A 16746-nucleotide genomic window follows, 5' to 3' on the forward strand; every position below is an offset into this window, starting at 1 on the left:
AGTATAAAAATAAAAGATTATTTATGCTCTGAGTTCGAGATGGTTTACGAACGTGATGATTTCAAGGTGGAACACGTTAATCTGAAGTCTTTCTGGCATATTCTAAATCAGACCCACGAGACGCAGGAGTGAGCCTGGCAGCCTGGTTTGGTTTTAAAACTCAGCCTGACATCTAGAGGCTGGATCGCTCGGCACATCAGCCTGCAGCTCTGACTCAGAACATTTCTGAGATTTCACAATTTTGTCAAAGAACCTGACTCACACTTTGTCCAGTACCATCTCCTCCTGTGCACGTGCCTCGTGATGCTTCTGTAAACATGTTTAGACTTGAGCACTCGTCATTACATTTTCCCACAGTCGCTGCACACGGAGTCACGCAGAAGGAATTCAAAAACGTGTGAGTGATAAAATGTGACCTTTGTTGAGTAAGGAAAGACGTATACATGATCATCTGCACTCAGAATACAAACAGGTAACACTATGCCCACATGCTCAAGATAACTTACAAATAGGGATGCAACGATACCAATTTTTTCAAACCGATACGATACCGATACTTGGATCTGAGTACTTGCCGATACAGAGTACAAAAACCGATACTTCTACCACACACACACACAAATGCAATTAATTGGAAGACAGGTTTTATTATATTCCCTGCCGATAAAAAATAAAATCATTAATAAAAATGACTCACAAAAAAATTTCAAGTGAAAAATAAGCACTTCTGTTAAATTATTGCAGAGTCTCCACATTGTAATTTTACAAAATATCACTGAACTATTGGCACTGTCTCGAGCTTTCAGAATAATAAATAAACACTTCTGTTTGGAATAAAATAAATACAAATTAGGTTTGCGAATAAATTAAACTTTTAAATTATTGCAGAGTCCATATTGTAAACAAACAAAATAATTATTATAAAATAAATAATAAATAAAATAATAATTGGCCCCCTAGTGGCCAATCTAAAAACTACAACAGAAATGACAAGCCACCCTCTGATTAATGAAATAAGTTAGTATCGGTTCTTGGTATCGGTTAACTTTTACGAGTATGAGTACACACACATTTTACAGTATCGGCCCCGATACCCGATACCAGTATCAGTATCGGTGCATCCCTACTTACAAAACCAGCTTTTAAAGTCTGAAATGATTCATGTTCCTTACTTGTTCTATTCAGCTAATACTCATTACAAAATCAAGGACCCATATCTCTCTTCTCTCACTGTAATCTTGGCATCTTGATATTTAAGATTGATGTTTAAGACGAAATATTTCTGAATATATGTTTTCCACATCGTTTGGCCAGAAGATAGTCTGAAATCTGTACGACTGTATATCATCACACGAGCACATGCCACAATAGATTACACCAAAAATACTTCTGAAGGAATTTTCTTTGTCTTACGCAGGATCACAGGGAGTCATTCTGAAGAGGGCACCCTCAGAGGTCGCTCACTGGTGCCTTACTGTAAGAATGTAACGACTTGGCGTCTGGAGACTCCTCCAGAGCTCCTCTTTACTCATTTTAGAGGAAAGACCTTGCATAGTTCACATGCCATGTCTTTTGTTTGAGATCTGCCACTTACGTAATGTCTTCTGAGATTGACGTATAGAAAGGAATGCCTTTGTCTGTGTAAATACTGCCTGTTATCACAAAGGTTTTCAGATTCGACGCCTTAAGTGTGTAGCAGCTGACCTTTTATGTCCTCTTTAAACTCATACGGGAGTACCTTTTTAAATTTGCTACATCTAAAATGTTCTAATCAGATCCTTATACCATACTTGGTTTAGGGAGGAAGCATTTCCTGAAACTGCACCTGCCTCTGAAAGTTGCCAACTCTTCATCCACTCAGTACTAAGAGGACAATACATTGTACAGATGTGGACAACCAGCCTGTCTGGTGTGGTTACTCAGTTGTGAAACCACATATGCCTCAATATTTAGGTGATTCCTGGTTTAGGTGTGTTAACCATGGTTCACTGCACATCATTGCAATGCACCGATTTGATTTGTAAAATTACAATAAAAGTCTATAAATATAAAGTCTATAATTAAAAAAAAAAACAGACATTTTTATGACTTTCGTATTGTATTATCCATCTTCTTCTGCTTATCTGGGGCTGGGTCGCGGGGGCAGCAGCAGAAAAGCCCAGACCTCTAACCAGACACCTCCTCCAGCTTGTCCGGCAGGCCAGCCGAGAGATATAATCCCTCCAGCGTGTCCTGAGCCTGCCCCGGGGCCTCCTCCTGGTGGGACATGCCCGAACACCCTCAACTGGCTCCTTTCAGTGTGGAGGAGCAGTGGCTCTACTCTGAGCCCCTCCCAGATGCCGAACTTCTCACCCTATCTCTAAAGCTGAGCATAACCTGTGCGATTTTTGGGCCATTTTGGGCGATTTTTCAGTTGTGCGACTGTTTTGGGGATCGGCCCGAGTTTCGCCTTAATCATGTGTTGTGCATCGTGTAGTATACGTGGGGTTTGAAATCCTGTCGCCCCTCGTCAGGATATCAATGCAACGTCTCACACTACGCATGCGCAAACACGGAAACGGAAGTGAAAAAGATGGAGTAGCATGGCAGCGCAGTGTTAGCACTTTGGCAAGCTCATCCGAGCCTTTTCGATGTGGCCTAACAAAATCATCTCGACCGCAACAACTGCGAAAAGAGTTGGATGGACACTGCTGCTCAACTGCAGCTGCCTGGTCAGTGTTTTTCATTAGCAATTTAGCAAAGTTGATGGTGGTGTGTGTGAGTGAAAGACAGAGAGGGAGAGCAAGGTGCAGATTTTGTGTTAAGCTTCATGTTATGGACGCACAGTGTGAACACTCAGGTCGCATCAGAGCATCAGGCCGTATAGTGTGAGACCCTGCATCGTGACTAGGGCTGGGTATCGTCACTGATTTCTAGAATCGATTCAATTCCGATTCACAAGGTCCCGAATCGATTCAATTCGAATTGAATCCGGGAAATTTTGACAGTCAGAAATATTATAATTCAGATCAGTACATTTACATATTTTTGTATCAATAAAAAGGAAGCTGACACTTCCCAGACTTTATCAAAGGTGTGAGCATCACAGCAGATGCCTTTGTGTCAAAGTAGCTGAAGATAAAACACAGAAACACATGAAGGTGATTTTCCTGGCCTGGGATTTTATAAAAATATTCTGCAGTGCATCAAAAACGAAAGAAAACCATTAATCAACACATGAACGTTACCTCTGAAGTTACAGCGGTTTTATTAGAGACACAGTGTTTTGCATTTTGCATAATTTTAAAAAGTTGAAATTTGTTCAATATTGAACGGCAGAAATTAGGTTTTCTTTTCGGAAGTATGTAAAACGAAAAAAAAAAAAACAGCGGCCACAGCGCTGTAAACAACGGTAGACTTGTGCGTAACAAGCAAGCGAATAATGCAGAAAACAGACAGACAGGGAGAGACAGAGAGAGAGAGAGAGAGAGAGCTGTGCATGAAGTGTGATTTTATTGTGTGGTGGAAGCAAAACAGCAAAAGTAAGAGGGAATTCATGACGATGTTTATGTGAAGCGTAGTTTGGATCTTCTTTTGCTGCTGGTTCGGTCAGTATTGAGAGAGCTAAAGCTAACAGCTTTATGATCAGCGCAAAAAGGGCGTAAACACACAGCGCGGACCCGCGGATCAGAATCAGCGAACTGTCGGCTTTCAGCCCCGACCGTCAGCTGAGAAAGGCGACATCTCACTGATTCTGATCCGTCGGCAGGTCCGCGCTGTGTGTTTACATCTTTGTGCAGAATCCGTGTTCCTGCTCTCATTTACTGTCTCAGCTGTTTGGTGGTTGTTGAAAGATTCTGGCATATCGGGCAAAATAAATTTATATTAAATTCATATTAAAAAATTGATTCAGGATTTTAATGAATTGATTTTACGTTATCCAAGCCAGAATCGATTTTAATCTATAAATCGATTATAAAAACCCACCCCTAATCGTGACTCATGAACTTCTAACCCCTGAGATTCAGTCGTACAGTTTGAGCAGGGGCTGAATAACGCAACTGAAAAAATCCTAGTGTTTGCCCAGCTCAAGAGAGAGGCCAGGCAGCCTTCGGAGGAAGCTCATTTCTGCTGCTTGTATCCGCGATCTTGCTCTTTCAGTCACTACCCACAGCTTGTGACCATAGGTGAGGGTAGGACTGGCGGATTGGCGGTGATAGGATCGACCGGTAAATTGAGAGCTTCGCTTTTACACTCAGCTCTCTCTTCACCCATACCTCATTGTATTATTTTTATTTTTAGTTACTTTCTATTATTGCGATCCCAAGGTTATGTTAAAAGAATAAACTGAAAAATACAGACAAGGAAAAGAATCTAAAACCTAAAAATACCATATAAATGATCTGACTGAGAGGGATCTCTTGTGACCCGAGCCCACGTGTCACAAGTGCTATACAATGAGTTTGTCCTTAATAATGAGCTGAAGCCGAGCAGCTATGGAAGACATAACCGGCCAAAATCATAAATAAAACATTATCCAGCTTCTGTATTCATGTAACTGTCGTAGGAAAAGTAGTAAAAGTTTGGGGAAAATAAAAAGATGGAACAATGCAAAACATAAATAAATAATTAATCAATAACATTTTGATAAATAAAGATAATTCTGTGAATTAATAAAAAAGGAAAAATACTTGAGAAGCAAGTTGAGGCAGAAATATAAACTTTGTAACATTTTATGACCTGATTGATGTTTCCATTATATTTTTATGTTATTTTGATCTTCTTTTGGTTGCAGTTAACATCCCAATCATTGGATTAGATTCTCTGTAAACAGTCTATGAATGATCACTGATTATTAAACAGCTGCCTCTTTGTTGCTTTCTGTACCCACGTCGTGCTTTTAGCTTTATTCCAGCCACCCTTCAGTCCCGAAGAGTGTTTGAGACAAAGAACAGATTTTAGATTTACTATAAAGACAAACTGACGTTGCGCAGCGCAGTATATCAAAGAAAATCGGTGACACAAGGATTATGTTGTGGTAACAACTTCATCCAGAACACCCCGTGACAGAGCTGTTCTGCCCCCAGCAAATACCATTTCTGCCATCCACCCCCTCTGCCCTGTATCGGTTACACATAACGCATAAACTGGCTCCGGACCAACTACATGAACTCTGTCTGCACCGCTGCCAGCCGATGAGCAAGCTCTTTGTTATCCTCGTAAGCATAAGATTGCAGCGCCACATTTCTGCCATAACTCTGACAAATGCAGGGCATCGACACCTTAAACACTCCCGCCACTTTTAGCTGCTCTATAATAGTTTTATCTTCATGGGATATCCAATTTACTCAGACAAATGTGCAGCAAATGGACATGCAGCAAGTGCTGCTGTTGCATCTATTCCTCTATTAAAAAGACAAATTAGTCTAACCTATAAGCAATTTAGAATCGCCAACTGACCCACAGTAACCCCACTAACTGCATGTTAGTGGGAGTTTAGGAGTTTAGATTGTGGGAGGATGTCAGAGTACCTGGAGAGATCCCATCCAGATACAGGGAGAACATGTAACTCCACGCAGAAAGGCTGCGCAAGCAAAATATGTGAGAAGATTTTAAAAATAATTTGGTGAAAAATAAATATTGTTATAGCTAACTTCATTATCTATGGGGCGATCGTGGCTCAAGAGTTGGGAGTTCGCCTTGTAATCGGAAGGTTGCCGGTTTGAGCCCCGGCTCGGACAGTCTCGGTCGTTGTGTCCTTGGGCAAGACACTTCACCCGTTGCCTACTGGTGGTGGCGCCAGTGTCCGGCAGCCTCGCCTCTGTCAGTGCGCCCCAGGGTGGCTGTGGCTACAATGTAGCTGCCATCACCAGTGTGTGAATGGGTGGATGACTGGATATGTAAAGCGCTATATAAATACAGGCCATTTACCATTATCTGCACATTTACTCAGCTGGTTCTTCCTGCTCTTGTGCAACCACTCTGTCCTCGCCTCCTTTGCACTGACAATCATACACAAACACTTTATATTCAGCTATAAATAACAATATAATGTGGTGATAATTATTGTAAGAGCAGGCTGGGAATCCATATTTGATATGAGTATAGCACACTGCTTGGTTATGTGAAATCATCGTCATGAATATGGGTAAAACAGAAACTCCCTTTATAATATACATGTCCACTCCTACCTGTTTATTTGTCTCTCTCTCTCTCTCTTTGCTGTCTTCATCCTGCTCTCTCCCTTTCTCGCCCACACTGTCATCCTCTCCCAGTAAACAAGCAACAGAACAGGAATAGAAATGTTTTAACAAACTAAAATAATAAAGTACATCGGCTCATTTGCTGGTAATACCAGCAGACTAGTGGCTCAGAAAGCTAAAATTAGCTAATAATCTCTAATGATTTAGGCTACGACACCTGTGAGTGAGCGCACTGTAACATCATGACATCAGCAATACTGCACAGTTTTCATTCTCTCCTGACTCCAAGTTGGCAAAATATAACATTAGAAGAATGGCAATGTCAGAAAATAATACTAACATACATTATCATTACTACTATTACTATAATATTATACTAATATATATATAGTAAAGGTGAAGGTCTATACTAGACCCCAGACCCACCCCTTTCCTGATGAGTGCCCCAAGTGCCCTTTTCTTGAGGCATTTTTAATTTTTTAATTTTTTTATTTAAAAAAATATTTTTTATTTTTTATTTTTTATTTTTTTAATTTTTAAAATAAAAAAAATTATTTTTATATAAATAAAAAATAATTTTTTTATTTATTTTTTTTGTAATTTGTGTGTGCGTGTGGAGTCCTGCCTTTGCCCCTCAACAGTATCATTTAACTAATAATCATAATTTTGCTAAATAAAAGGACCTGGCTTGCATCAGTCACATAACCACCATTTACCAATGCTCACCCTTGACAGCAGAGTGCGCTGGTTACGTCCGGAAACAAACTCAGAAAGAGCACGTGCATTTTTTTGCCACCTGGGCGGTGTGGAGCTGTAGGGGAAACACTAACTAATTAAGAGACACAGGCTGATGCAAAGGAAACCAGTAAATAGGGTGTACAGCCTTTACACTGTAGTCTGTACGACATAGGAGTAGTAGGTTATTATGTACACGTTGGTAAGTTGTGTTGTGGCAACTGACGAATTGAAACAAATGAGCGTGCTGTGTGTGCAACAATCATTACCTGTCCTTTTATTAGCTTTACAAGTAGTCTGGTCATTAGCTGCCAGCTAACTGGGTAAAGGTGTCATGGGTCTGTAGCTCTGTCACCGTTTTAGTGAACATATTTACCTTTAATTAAGTTACAGGGCTTTCCCTGCATTTCTGGAGGGCTTACATTTCACTAAAACTGATCTAACATGCATATCCACATAATTATGGATTTATATTTATATATGTCTTTTTTATTCTCATCACTTTATTATTATAGACTAGGAATAAATAATAAGAGAAGGATTCTGAATCAGCACCATGATGAAAACTTGTGGCCATAGTACTGTAACACAGTATTCTGGAGAAGGTATAAAATGTCACTGCATGTGTCTGTCCCTCACCAGATGGATTAAAAAGGGCACAGGTAACAATGACACATGTACCAGCTGTTGCATTGCAGAGGTATTCAAGTACAACAACTATAATAAACACAATTGCAATGTTTTGGTTCTATAACATTTTTCTATCATTACTTTGTCATGGACTAGGTGCAAGACTTGTTAAGTGTGGACAATTAAATAATAGAATAATGCAATAGCAAATTATGCCTAGTTCTCAGATGGACAGCAAGTAGAGAGTGATAGATGAGATGAGGAGATGGAAGGAGGAAGAGAGGCGAAGAGTGAGTCAGAGTGAGTTTATTTCCCACAGTTTTTTTTCTTCTTGCCTTATGATTTCAAGCACTGTCACCAATCTTTGCATTTTAATATTATCTCATAGCACTTGTTTAATCAGCTACCATCTCTCCTATGGACTTTTTAACATCTACAGTCTCAAAGCAATAGAGCCCTGCCTTCCAGCACTATCAGCAGCAGGAGCAGCAGCAACCCCTCGACAGCAACATTGTACCCATCAGGTAAAACATAGACTAAAATAGTCATCGTTTGTTATATATGGTGCATCCTTTCAGTTCATCTTCTGTACAGAATACTTTATTCTGATTGGCTGATTGCTTAATGTGTAACGTGTATATAGACTATATAGACAAAAGTACTGGGCCACCCCTGTTTGCCCATGAAAGCCCATTCCATGAAACTCCCAGCACACAGGTTTTGTGCTGATGTTAATGCTCTGATTCGGTGAACTCTTTAAAGCAACTCTTCCTTCCACAAACGCTTGTAAAAAACAAACTGCATGGCTAGTTGCTTGATTTTATACACCTGTGTCAATGGGATTGAATTCAGACAGCTGTCGAATACTGTTTCCATATAATTTAAGACAAGATATTGTGATATTATACACATGACAGCGTACATATTGACTGAAAAGCTGTACAAATGAAAGCAGAATTTAGTGTTAAAGTGTTAAATTATCTGGTTAAAGGAAATTCTAGGTGCATTCATTACAGTCATCCTACATTCATTCTTCCTGTGACCAAAACATGCAAGTAACTGTCATCTGTGTTTGGTTAAAGAACCAGAGGGGGTGGTTGTAATTTCAATCATTTTGCAGCTGGTGGAATATTTCTCATGTGAGATGCACAGAAAATGCTTTGAGGCATCTGGAAACATTTAACCTTTTTCTGTTTATTTATTGAGGAAAACGGATGCTTCGTGAGTAGCTGTGAGTCGAGTATAATCATGCAAAAGCTTCACATATAAAACTATGTTCACATGTCACTGCACTTCTTGGTTTTCATGTCTCTCTCTGTGTGTCCTTTCAGCAGTATCTTTTTATATCTTGGCTCTGTTTTCTTGATGTGTTGCCATGAGTTTAGCACTCTGCAGTCTGTCAGACCTGAGTGACGCGAGATTCCTTAAAGAGGAAGCTCATGCCTCTCTGATCTCCATCTACCTGTCCTGCACAAAGGCCTGTCAAAAGAGGCCCATTGATCGGAGGGCAAATAGCCCTGTTCTGCCCATACAGTGGTGCGTAATCCCTCATATATTCAGGCCACTCATCCATTCCATCCTCGTCCTCCTCGTCTTCATCATCATCATCTCCTTCCTTTTCCCAGAGCGATGTGGAGACATGCTGGTACACCCTGGTGTCCTCGCACTCCATCCCTCTGTGGTAAAAGTAGCTGAAGTTGGACACAATGACAGGCACGGGCAAAGAGATGGTGAGCACGCCAGCAATGGCGCACATGGAGCCCACCAGCTTTCCCCCAACTGTCCCTGGGCACATATCGCCGTACCCGACTGTAGTCATGGTCACGACTGCCCACCAGAAAGCCTCGGGGATGCTTTTGAAGTTTGTTCCAGAACTGTCCACCTCAGCGAAGTAGACGGCGCTAGAAAAGAGTATGACGCCGATGAAGAGGAAGAAGATGAGCAGCGCAAGCTCTCTCAGGCTGGCCTTCAGCGTCTGGCCCAGGATCTGGAGGCCCTTGGAGTGACGAGAGAGCTTGAAGATCCTGAAGACTCTCACTAACCTGATGATTCTGATGAGAGCCAGAGACACGGAGGGCTGCGTATCTTTGTCCTTTGCTAGCTCCGTGCCCACCGTGACAAAATAAGGCAGGATGGCGAAGAAATCTATGATGTTCATGATGTCTTTAAAGAAGTGCATCTTGTTGGGAGCGCTAATGAAGCGCATGATGAGTTCAAATGAGAACCAGCAGATGCAGATTGTCTCTACTATGAAGAATGGGTCCTGGAAGGCAGTGAATCCAGGTGAGACCAAGATGGTCTTGTTTGATATGTTGGGGTGAGGAGCGATGGAGTATTGCTGCAAGATAAAAAAGGAAGTAGAAGAGATTAAACTCAAACATTAGATTAAAAGAAAAATCAAAACATATAACCTGCACTGCCCATAAGATTCAACTTATTTTCACACGCTCGTTGGTTTGGAAGAAGAAATAGGAGAATAGAGAGAGAGGAAAGGTAGGGCAGTAGTAAACAGCTCCACGGAGATGATGTTTGCATGAATGTAAATGGAGAGAAATCAAGAAGGACAGAGTAAACATAAGAAGGAAAGTGAGAAGTAGTGATTATTATCAAGGTTTGTCCTCAGCACATTTGAAGTATGACATCTGTCACCAGGATCTTGTGAGATCTCTGATACGGTGCTAAATCCTCTCTCCTCTCCATTTTCGCTCTCTTAGTTTTAATGCTTTTTTTTCTCTCACAGACTTTTATAAACCAGTTTCTCTATATTTAAACATAAAACACCAAGTTCATGTGACTCAGGATTGTATTACAGCCACACTGACACTTTATTTAACCCAGCTGCTTTTTTTTTTTCTGGGAACAAGGTGCGAGTTTGGAATAACTGGACAGTAGTGTCTTTTAATAACTTATTTAAAGTTACTCTAAGCATTTGATGGCTTTGCAGTACATACTGTGCTCAACTCTATTTCCTATTTCCTGTTAATTAGATACACCTGGCTGAAAATGTCTGGTATAACAAGCCTGCAGTAAATCCTGCTTCCGTCAAGGTCACAATGTTCAGGCTTGGTTTTGATTCAGCTCTACTTTGTGGTGGGTTTGAACTGTATTCTGTTAGATGTTTGGTTATCCGCTAAAATAACCATTCAGCTCAACCAATGTCTCCCTAATTCCACATCAACCCAAACCAAACACTGTAACCTTCGCGAAGGGAGGATTTACTGCAGTCTGCTCGTCTTAAATTACATTATCTTTAGCTAGGTTGACCTAATAAACTGGAAACAGCATGTGTTTCTTGTGTCCTCGTGTTTGCTGCTTTATATATACTTTGAACTGCCTGTGACATTTGCAAAGCAAATTCTAAACAGACACTGCTCAGATTAAGGTGAAATATACTAATGGCAGGTTGAATGATGTTAGTGTCCATCACTTTGTTCCAGGCTCAAATGTCACATAAAACCAATAACATGCATGGATCGAGATATTTTTGTTTGTAAGATTTTCTATCTGGTGAGTGACTGATAACGTGGAGATGGCTGTGTATGTATGTTTATGTTGGCTTGCATTGTATCCGAGAGTATTGCAGGCTCTGATCACTTTAGTATGGAAGACAAATCTGCTGGTCAGTTAACCCTTTAAGACCTACCATAGAAGCAAGTCCGCCAGAGCTTATATTATATATTATTATGCCATTTTTGGGAGCATTTCAAGTTGCTATACATCAATACAACCATTATAGCCCAAGTTTTAATAATATGTATGCATTAAGTGCATAGTAATTACATAAATTGCAAAAAAGTGCAATAAACTACAAAAAAAATAGAAAATTTTTTTTTAACATATATTTCTAGTTAGAGAAATTTAAGAGGCTTATCCCTCAAAACTGTAAATACAAAAAAGTTGCACAAAATAGTTTCCCACCACAGGAAATTAATTTTGAGTGTCTTCATAGTTTTATTTTTGAAATACACCAATTTTTATATACTGCAGGAAAAACGAAAATAAATATTATAATGCAAATTTGCAAAAAAAGCAGCATATGCATCAAAATAAACTATTTCCAGCAGTGCAATATGAGTCTTAAGCATCCCAGAAACGACACAGAAAGTCATAAAGTCAAAGATAACTTTTAAAAACACCAGTATAGGCTCATGAGGCCCTGATGGTAAAAAACTACATTTCCGCGAAAATGACGTCACTACCTGTTTCGGGCAGGTCATGGCGGACATGCGAAAGTTCGCGCTGATGTCTATTCCAACGTAGGAAGTGTTACGAACAGCTGATCGGATCGGCAAAGCGTGTTTCTGGAATATTATGTTTTTGTTGCTGCAAGCGCTTTTTATGCAGTTTTTGCAAAGCTGTATGTGGAAGGAAACTGTGACCTAGGACAAGCTGATGGCGTAAGATGTAAGTACAACTCCTCCGGTTTCATATGCAAAAAAAAATATTGCGTTAGCTCACGTGGTTGCAGTGCTACCGGGATTTAAAAATAGTTACGCAAAACAGAGCGTGCCCGCTCCGACCGGCTTTAAAGGGTTAAGTAGCAGAGCAGGTTGTTAATCAGTTTCAGCTGCTTTGGTGATAATGGGATGAACAACAGGTGCACTAGAGGGGCAACAATGAGAGAACCCCCAAAACAAGAATGGTTTGGGAGTTGTGGTGGAGGCTACTGACAACTTTTCCACCTCTAATCTTTTCTGTTTCTTTTCACTAGTTTTGCATTTGGCTGTCTCCCAGAACAGTCTGAAGATCATGAAGGAGATTCCAGGAGACATGCAGTTACTTTTGGAGAGCTGGACAGGGCAAAACCATAACCCATAACCCATCAGTGGGACCAGTGTCTGCTCCTTTGTGCAAGGAGGAACAGGAGGAATGCTGCCAGAGCCCTACAAAGTAATCTCCAACAGGCCACTGGTATAAATGTCTCTGACCAAACAATCAGTAACAGACTTTGTGAGGATGGCCTGAGGGCCTGACATCTTCAAATGGGCCCTGTGCTACTTCCCCACCAGTGGAGCCTGATTAGCATTTGCCATAGAATACCAGACATAACAGACCCACCACTGGAGTCTGGACATAATCTGGGTCTGCAAACAGAATGGCTGAAAATATAAGAAACAAAATGTTACAATGGACCAGTCGAAGTCCAGATGTCAACCTAATTAAAAATCTTGCGGCGAGACCTTCAAAGAGCTGTGCATAAATGAATTCTTACGACCCGCAATGAAGTGAAGCAACTCTGTAAAGAAAAGGGCCCCAAATTCTTCAGAACTTTCATGGAATATTCATTTATTTTTCTATTTGTTAATTGTTTTGGCAGTTTTTGTCCTCCATACATCAACATATCTATCTCTGTTTACTGGAGTAACGAGGGAGCGGTGGTGGTGTTATGGAAGCATGCACGTCTGCTACCTGAACCTCCACAATCCATCTCGTCTCCAGGCTGCCGGAGCACATGTGAGACAAATTTAATTTTGCCGCCGTCATCAGAAAAACCGATCTGTCTCCATCTTTTCCATGCCGTTTTCAGTGTGTAGCCTATGAGTCACTGTGTTTATTAATACGGGCTTTGGTTTATGTGTTGATGGGCTCTTTGGGGTGTCCTTCCTCTATATATAGCACCTTTAGATCTCTGAGGAGTAACCTGAGACAAGCTCATCTCCTTTCCTGCTTTTCATGCTGGCTTCTCTTCGTCTAAGTCCTTCCACTCTCTAGTGTTTCTTCCTACTTTTAAAGCATCCACAAATTAATCAACTAATAAGTAAAACTCTCAAGCCGCTTTATCTGCTCTTTTATCCCTCATATTTTTCCACTGGTGGTTTAACTGCTCTCCTCATCTCGCACTTCTTTCCTCTCGGTCTAACTGGATCAGATTAAGTGGCAACTCCAAAAAATTTCAGCAGAAAGTCTCCTTTACTTTCTCTCTTTCCTCAGCCTTTGCTTTCCTCTCCATTTCTCACTCAGTGTTGCTTCAGGAGATAACAACATTTTCAGCTTGTGCTGCAAAGTGACATCTGTCCGCACTTCTTGTGCTTATTTGTTCACCTCATCACTTTCCTGCAGTGTTACGCTGTGTTCTCTAAGCACCCTGTCATCAGCCTACTCCCTCACTCATGCTGTTATTGCAACTGACATAACTTTCCTTGTGCAGCCCTGTGAATACCGGTTTTGTAGATATGAGCATCCTCACCTCCCTACGCTCCTTTTCATTTCTGAACTCGGGCAGGGTCTCCAGGCAGAAGATGAGAATGGAGACCACAATGACCATGACACTGATGATGGCGATGATCCGGGCTCCGCTGGAAGATTCCGGATACTCAAACAGCATCCAGATTTGCTGCTGCCACTTTTTTTCAGGTAGAGGTCTTTCCTCCTCTTTGGCGAAGCCTTCATCCTCTTTGAAGTGGTCGATGATCTCCTCTCCGAGCTCGTAGAACCGCAGCTCCTCCAAGAACATGTCCAGGGGGATGTTGGCGGGCCTCCGCAGCCTCCCACCTGACTGGTAGAAGTAGAGGATGGCGTCAAAGCATATGCGGTTTCTGTCCAAGAAGACTTCATTCCGAAGAGGGTCGAAGTAGCGAATTCGACGCTGGGGGTCACCCAACAGGGAGTCTGGGAACTGAGCGAGGGTGCGCAGCTGGGTCTCATAACGCATCCCTGACACGTTGATGGCCAGACGCTCCGTCAGAGCCCACTGACACCGCCGGCGGTTCTCCCTTCTGGGATGCGCTCTCGGCTCCTTGCTGCTCTCTTTCTCCAACTTGTTCTGCTTGTTTTTGGCCTGCTTATCTTCATCACTGACCTCCTCAGCTTTTTGTTTATCTTTCGTCTCGCCTCCACCTCTGTCTGTACCTCCCCCCTTATGATTGTCCATGTCTCAGCCTGGAATAGTTCCTTTTTAAAATATATATATATTTTTTAATTTTTGCTGTTTCTTTGTTCTGCAAGAAGAAAAATGTAAGTTACCCTGACAAGTTCACGTCCAACAACCTTTACAGTTAGTTACAACATCTTAATAACTGTATAAAAAGTGTATAAAAAATAAATTGTACATGAGTAAAAATTTATGAGTTGATTCTTTTACCAAATGTCTTCATTTTTACATATTTTTCTACTGTTAGACTTTAATGTAACACCAGAAAATGTTTCACCTGTACACCCTTCCCTGAACTGACTTCTAGGTTAAATCAAAATGGATTTTAAGATGATTTCATCCGTCTATAATCCATAGACCGAGAAACTGCTGTCAGCTCCACTTTTCTTAAAACATGCTATACAGTGTGTTTGTTTAGATTGATTTCATACTGCATGCACAAATTCCAAGACATGCTGTTAGTGTAAACCCACCTTAGTTGAACTCCTCCTTTCACCTGCCCTACTGGCAGCTAATGCTTCAGGCTAATGCTTCAAACTCCAGGCGAGTGACCATGACTCTCCTGCTGTTCCTTCACCTCCATGTGCCTTCTGGGCCAACCCATCATCACATCATCCAGGCAACCCCTCCTGATTCTCCCTTGAGTCACATTTAGGAGGGGAGGGGAGGAGATAGAGGGAGCTTCTTCAGGGGCTGCTCTGGTGTTAATCTGCCACCCTGGGTGAAGTTAAAATTGTTAAGCTTGTTTTTAGGTCACTCACTGTCTGCGCTTGCACCCGTACACTGTCTCTCGCTCTCAGCATGGGAAATGCTGTTAGGCGGAAATTCAATCTTGGACTTGCTCCTTTTCCAAGAGCACGCTGCCTATTCGCCCACTTTTTCTGACTCCAACAAGCCTCCTCACTCAACCTCTTACGACCCTCAGTCTGTCTTACACATGCTGTGCATTCTTACATACACTTGTAACCTGATCTGTACCTGAACTAAGAAGTTTAAAAAGGAGAATGAAAAATAAAATAAGGGAGCAGTGTTTGCACTGATGAACATGATTTACACTCTAGAATCATACCACAAACATTTGGTTGGTATTTATTTTTTCCCTCTTTTGCTGTTACAGCTTAGCTATAAATTAAAACTCGCAGGTTTCTGTGGTTTGTGCAGAATTATCCACCAATTGGATCAGAGCAGAGATAAATCTGTCATGAAATGTGCCCACACCATTACTCACTTTATGTTAAATATAAAACTTGTTTCTGTGGTTATTTTAGACACATCTTAAATTATACACCAAAATATCTCCGAGTCTCTGGGTCTGTTTGCAGGAAGACTTTTCTGAAATGTACTGTTGCCTTCAAATACTTCAAGTAATTTACAGCTTTTAAGTGTCTATTTTCACAGAGGGTTTGTAAAGTTTGCTCTTTGCATTCCAAATCTCCAAATCAAATTTTTATACTATGAATAAGAGTCGCTGGTGCAGAGGATTGTAGGTCTGAATGTGTGGGAAAACCTGCTGGCTTGTTTACTGCAAGCTGCAGCTGAAGGCGCTTAGAGATCCTGGTATTTTTGGCTCACTTTATTAAACTGTGTGAGATGTGCTGAATCCTTTACTGGCATAGTGAGGGGTATGGTAGCATGCAAGCTATGCTCTGTATAAAAAAACATAGATGTAGCTTCCAGGTCTGAAAAGTGAAGCAAATGTGAAGCAGTGTGCCTTAAACTGTATTCTTTGTAATGGCCAGCAGGGGGCTGACGCCACAGGTCGCAGAAAGAAGCCCAATTTAAAAATAATTTGTGAGTTGGTGAGTTTATGGCCTCAAATGTTAGTTTAACTTTTAAGTTAATAAAGCACTATGTTCCTTAAAATTATTATTATTATTATTATTATTGTATAATAATAATAATAATAATAATAATAATAATAATAATAATAATAATAATACAAACTGATGTCCAAAAATCTGAATCCCTGAAAAAATCGGGAAGTTTAATGATTTCCAAATGGGTTTTTTTTTAAACACAAAACGTTTTGCCATGTAAAATGAGGAAATTAGATTAAAGTTCATTTCAGCTTCTACCTTATCCACATGTTTTAAGTCACATGCCCTTTCTGAGCCAACTTCAAAGGTTTAGTGTCTCTGATTTTTACCTCCAGTCGACCCAGCACCCTTTCACATGAATATACCGAAGCCCTGCTGTGAAATACCGAAGAAATTAAATAATTACGTTTAATATTAAGTATACAAAAATGAATACTTTTAACAAAAGCTCAGGTCTCCTTGATCTTTAAGTTGAAGCAGCATTGAGATATTTAATGGCATCTGAGCATTG

At 40.8% G+C, this 16746-nt stretch overlaps 1 protein-coding gene across 1 annotated transcript; it reads right to left on the minus strand.

The window, feature by feature from the left end:
- Positions 1-7838: 7838 nt before the first annotated feature.
- On the minus strand, positions 7839-15692 carry kcna7 (potassium voltage-gated channel, shaker-related subfamily, member 7). The gene is made up of 3 exons (XM_085155773.1): positions 14892-15692; positions 13735-14485; positions 7839-9885 (listed from the first exon to the last, which is right to left on the minus strand). Exons 2-3 carry the CDS (start codon positions 14416-14418, stop codon positions 8947-8949), a joined length of 1623 nt encoding a protein of 540 aa, XP_085011899.1. The 5' UTR covers positions 14419-14485; positions 14892-15692; the 3' UTR covers positions 7839-8946.
- Positions 15693-16746: the final 1054 nt, after the last annotated feature.

This window comes from Neolamprologus multifasciatus, chromosome 4 (assembly GCF_963576455.1).
Source record: "Neolamprologus multifasciatus chromosome 4, fNeoMul1.2, whole genome shotgun sequence".
NCBI lineage: Eukaryota > Metazoa > Chordata > Actinopteri > Cichliformes > Cichlidae > Neolamprologus > Neolamprologus multifasciatus.

Excerpts from the sequence above, each read along its gene's own strand:
- kcna7 (XM_085155773.1), bottom strand. The coding sequence starts at position 14,418 with ATGGACAATCATAAGGGGGGAGGTACAGACAGAGGTGGAGGCGAGACG. Across the intron at positions 9,886-13,734 it reads ATGAAAAGGAGCGTAGGGAG|CAATACTCCATCGCTCCTCA; the intron begins GTGAGGATGCTC and ends TTTATCTTGCAG.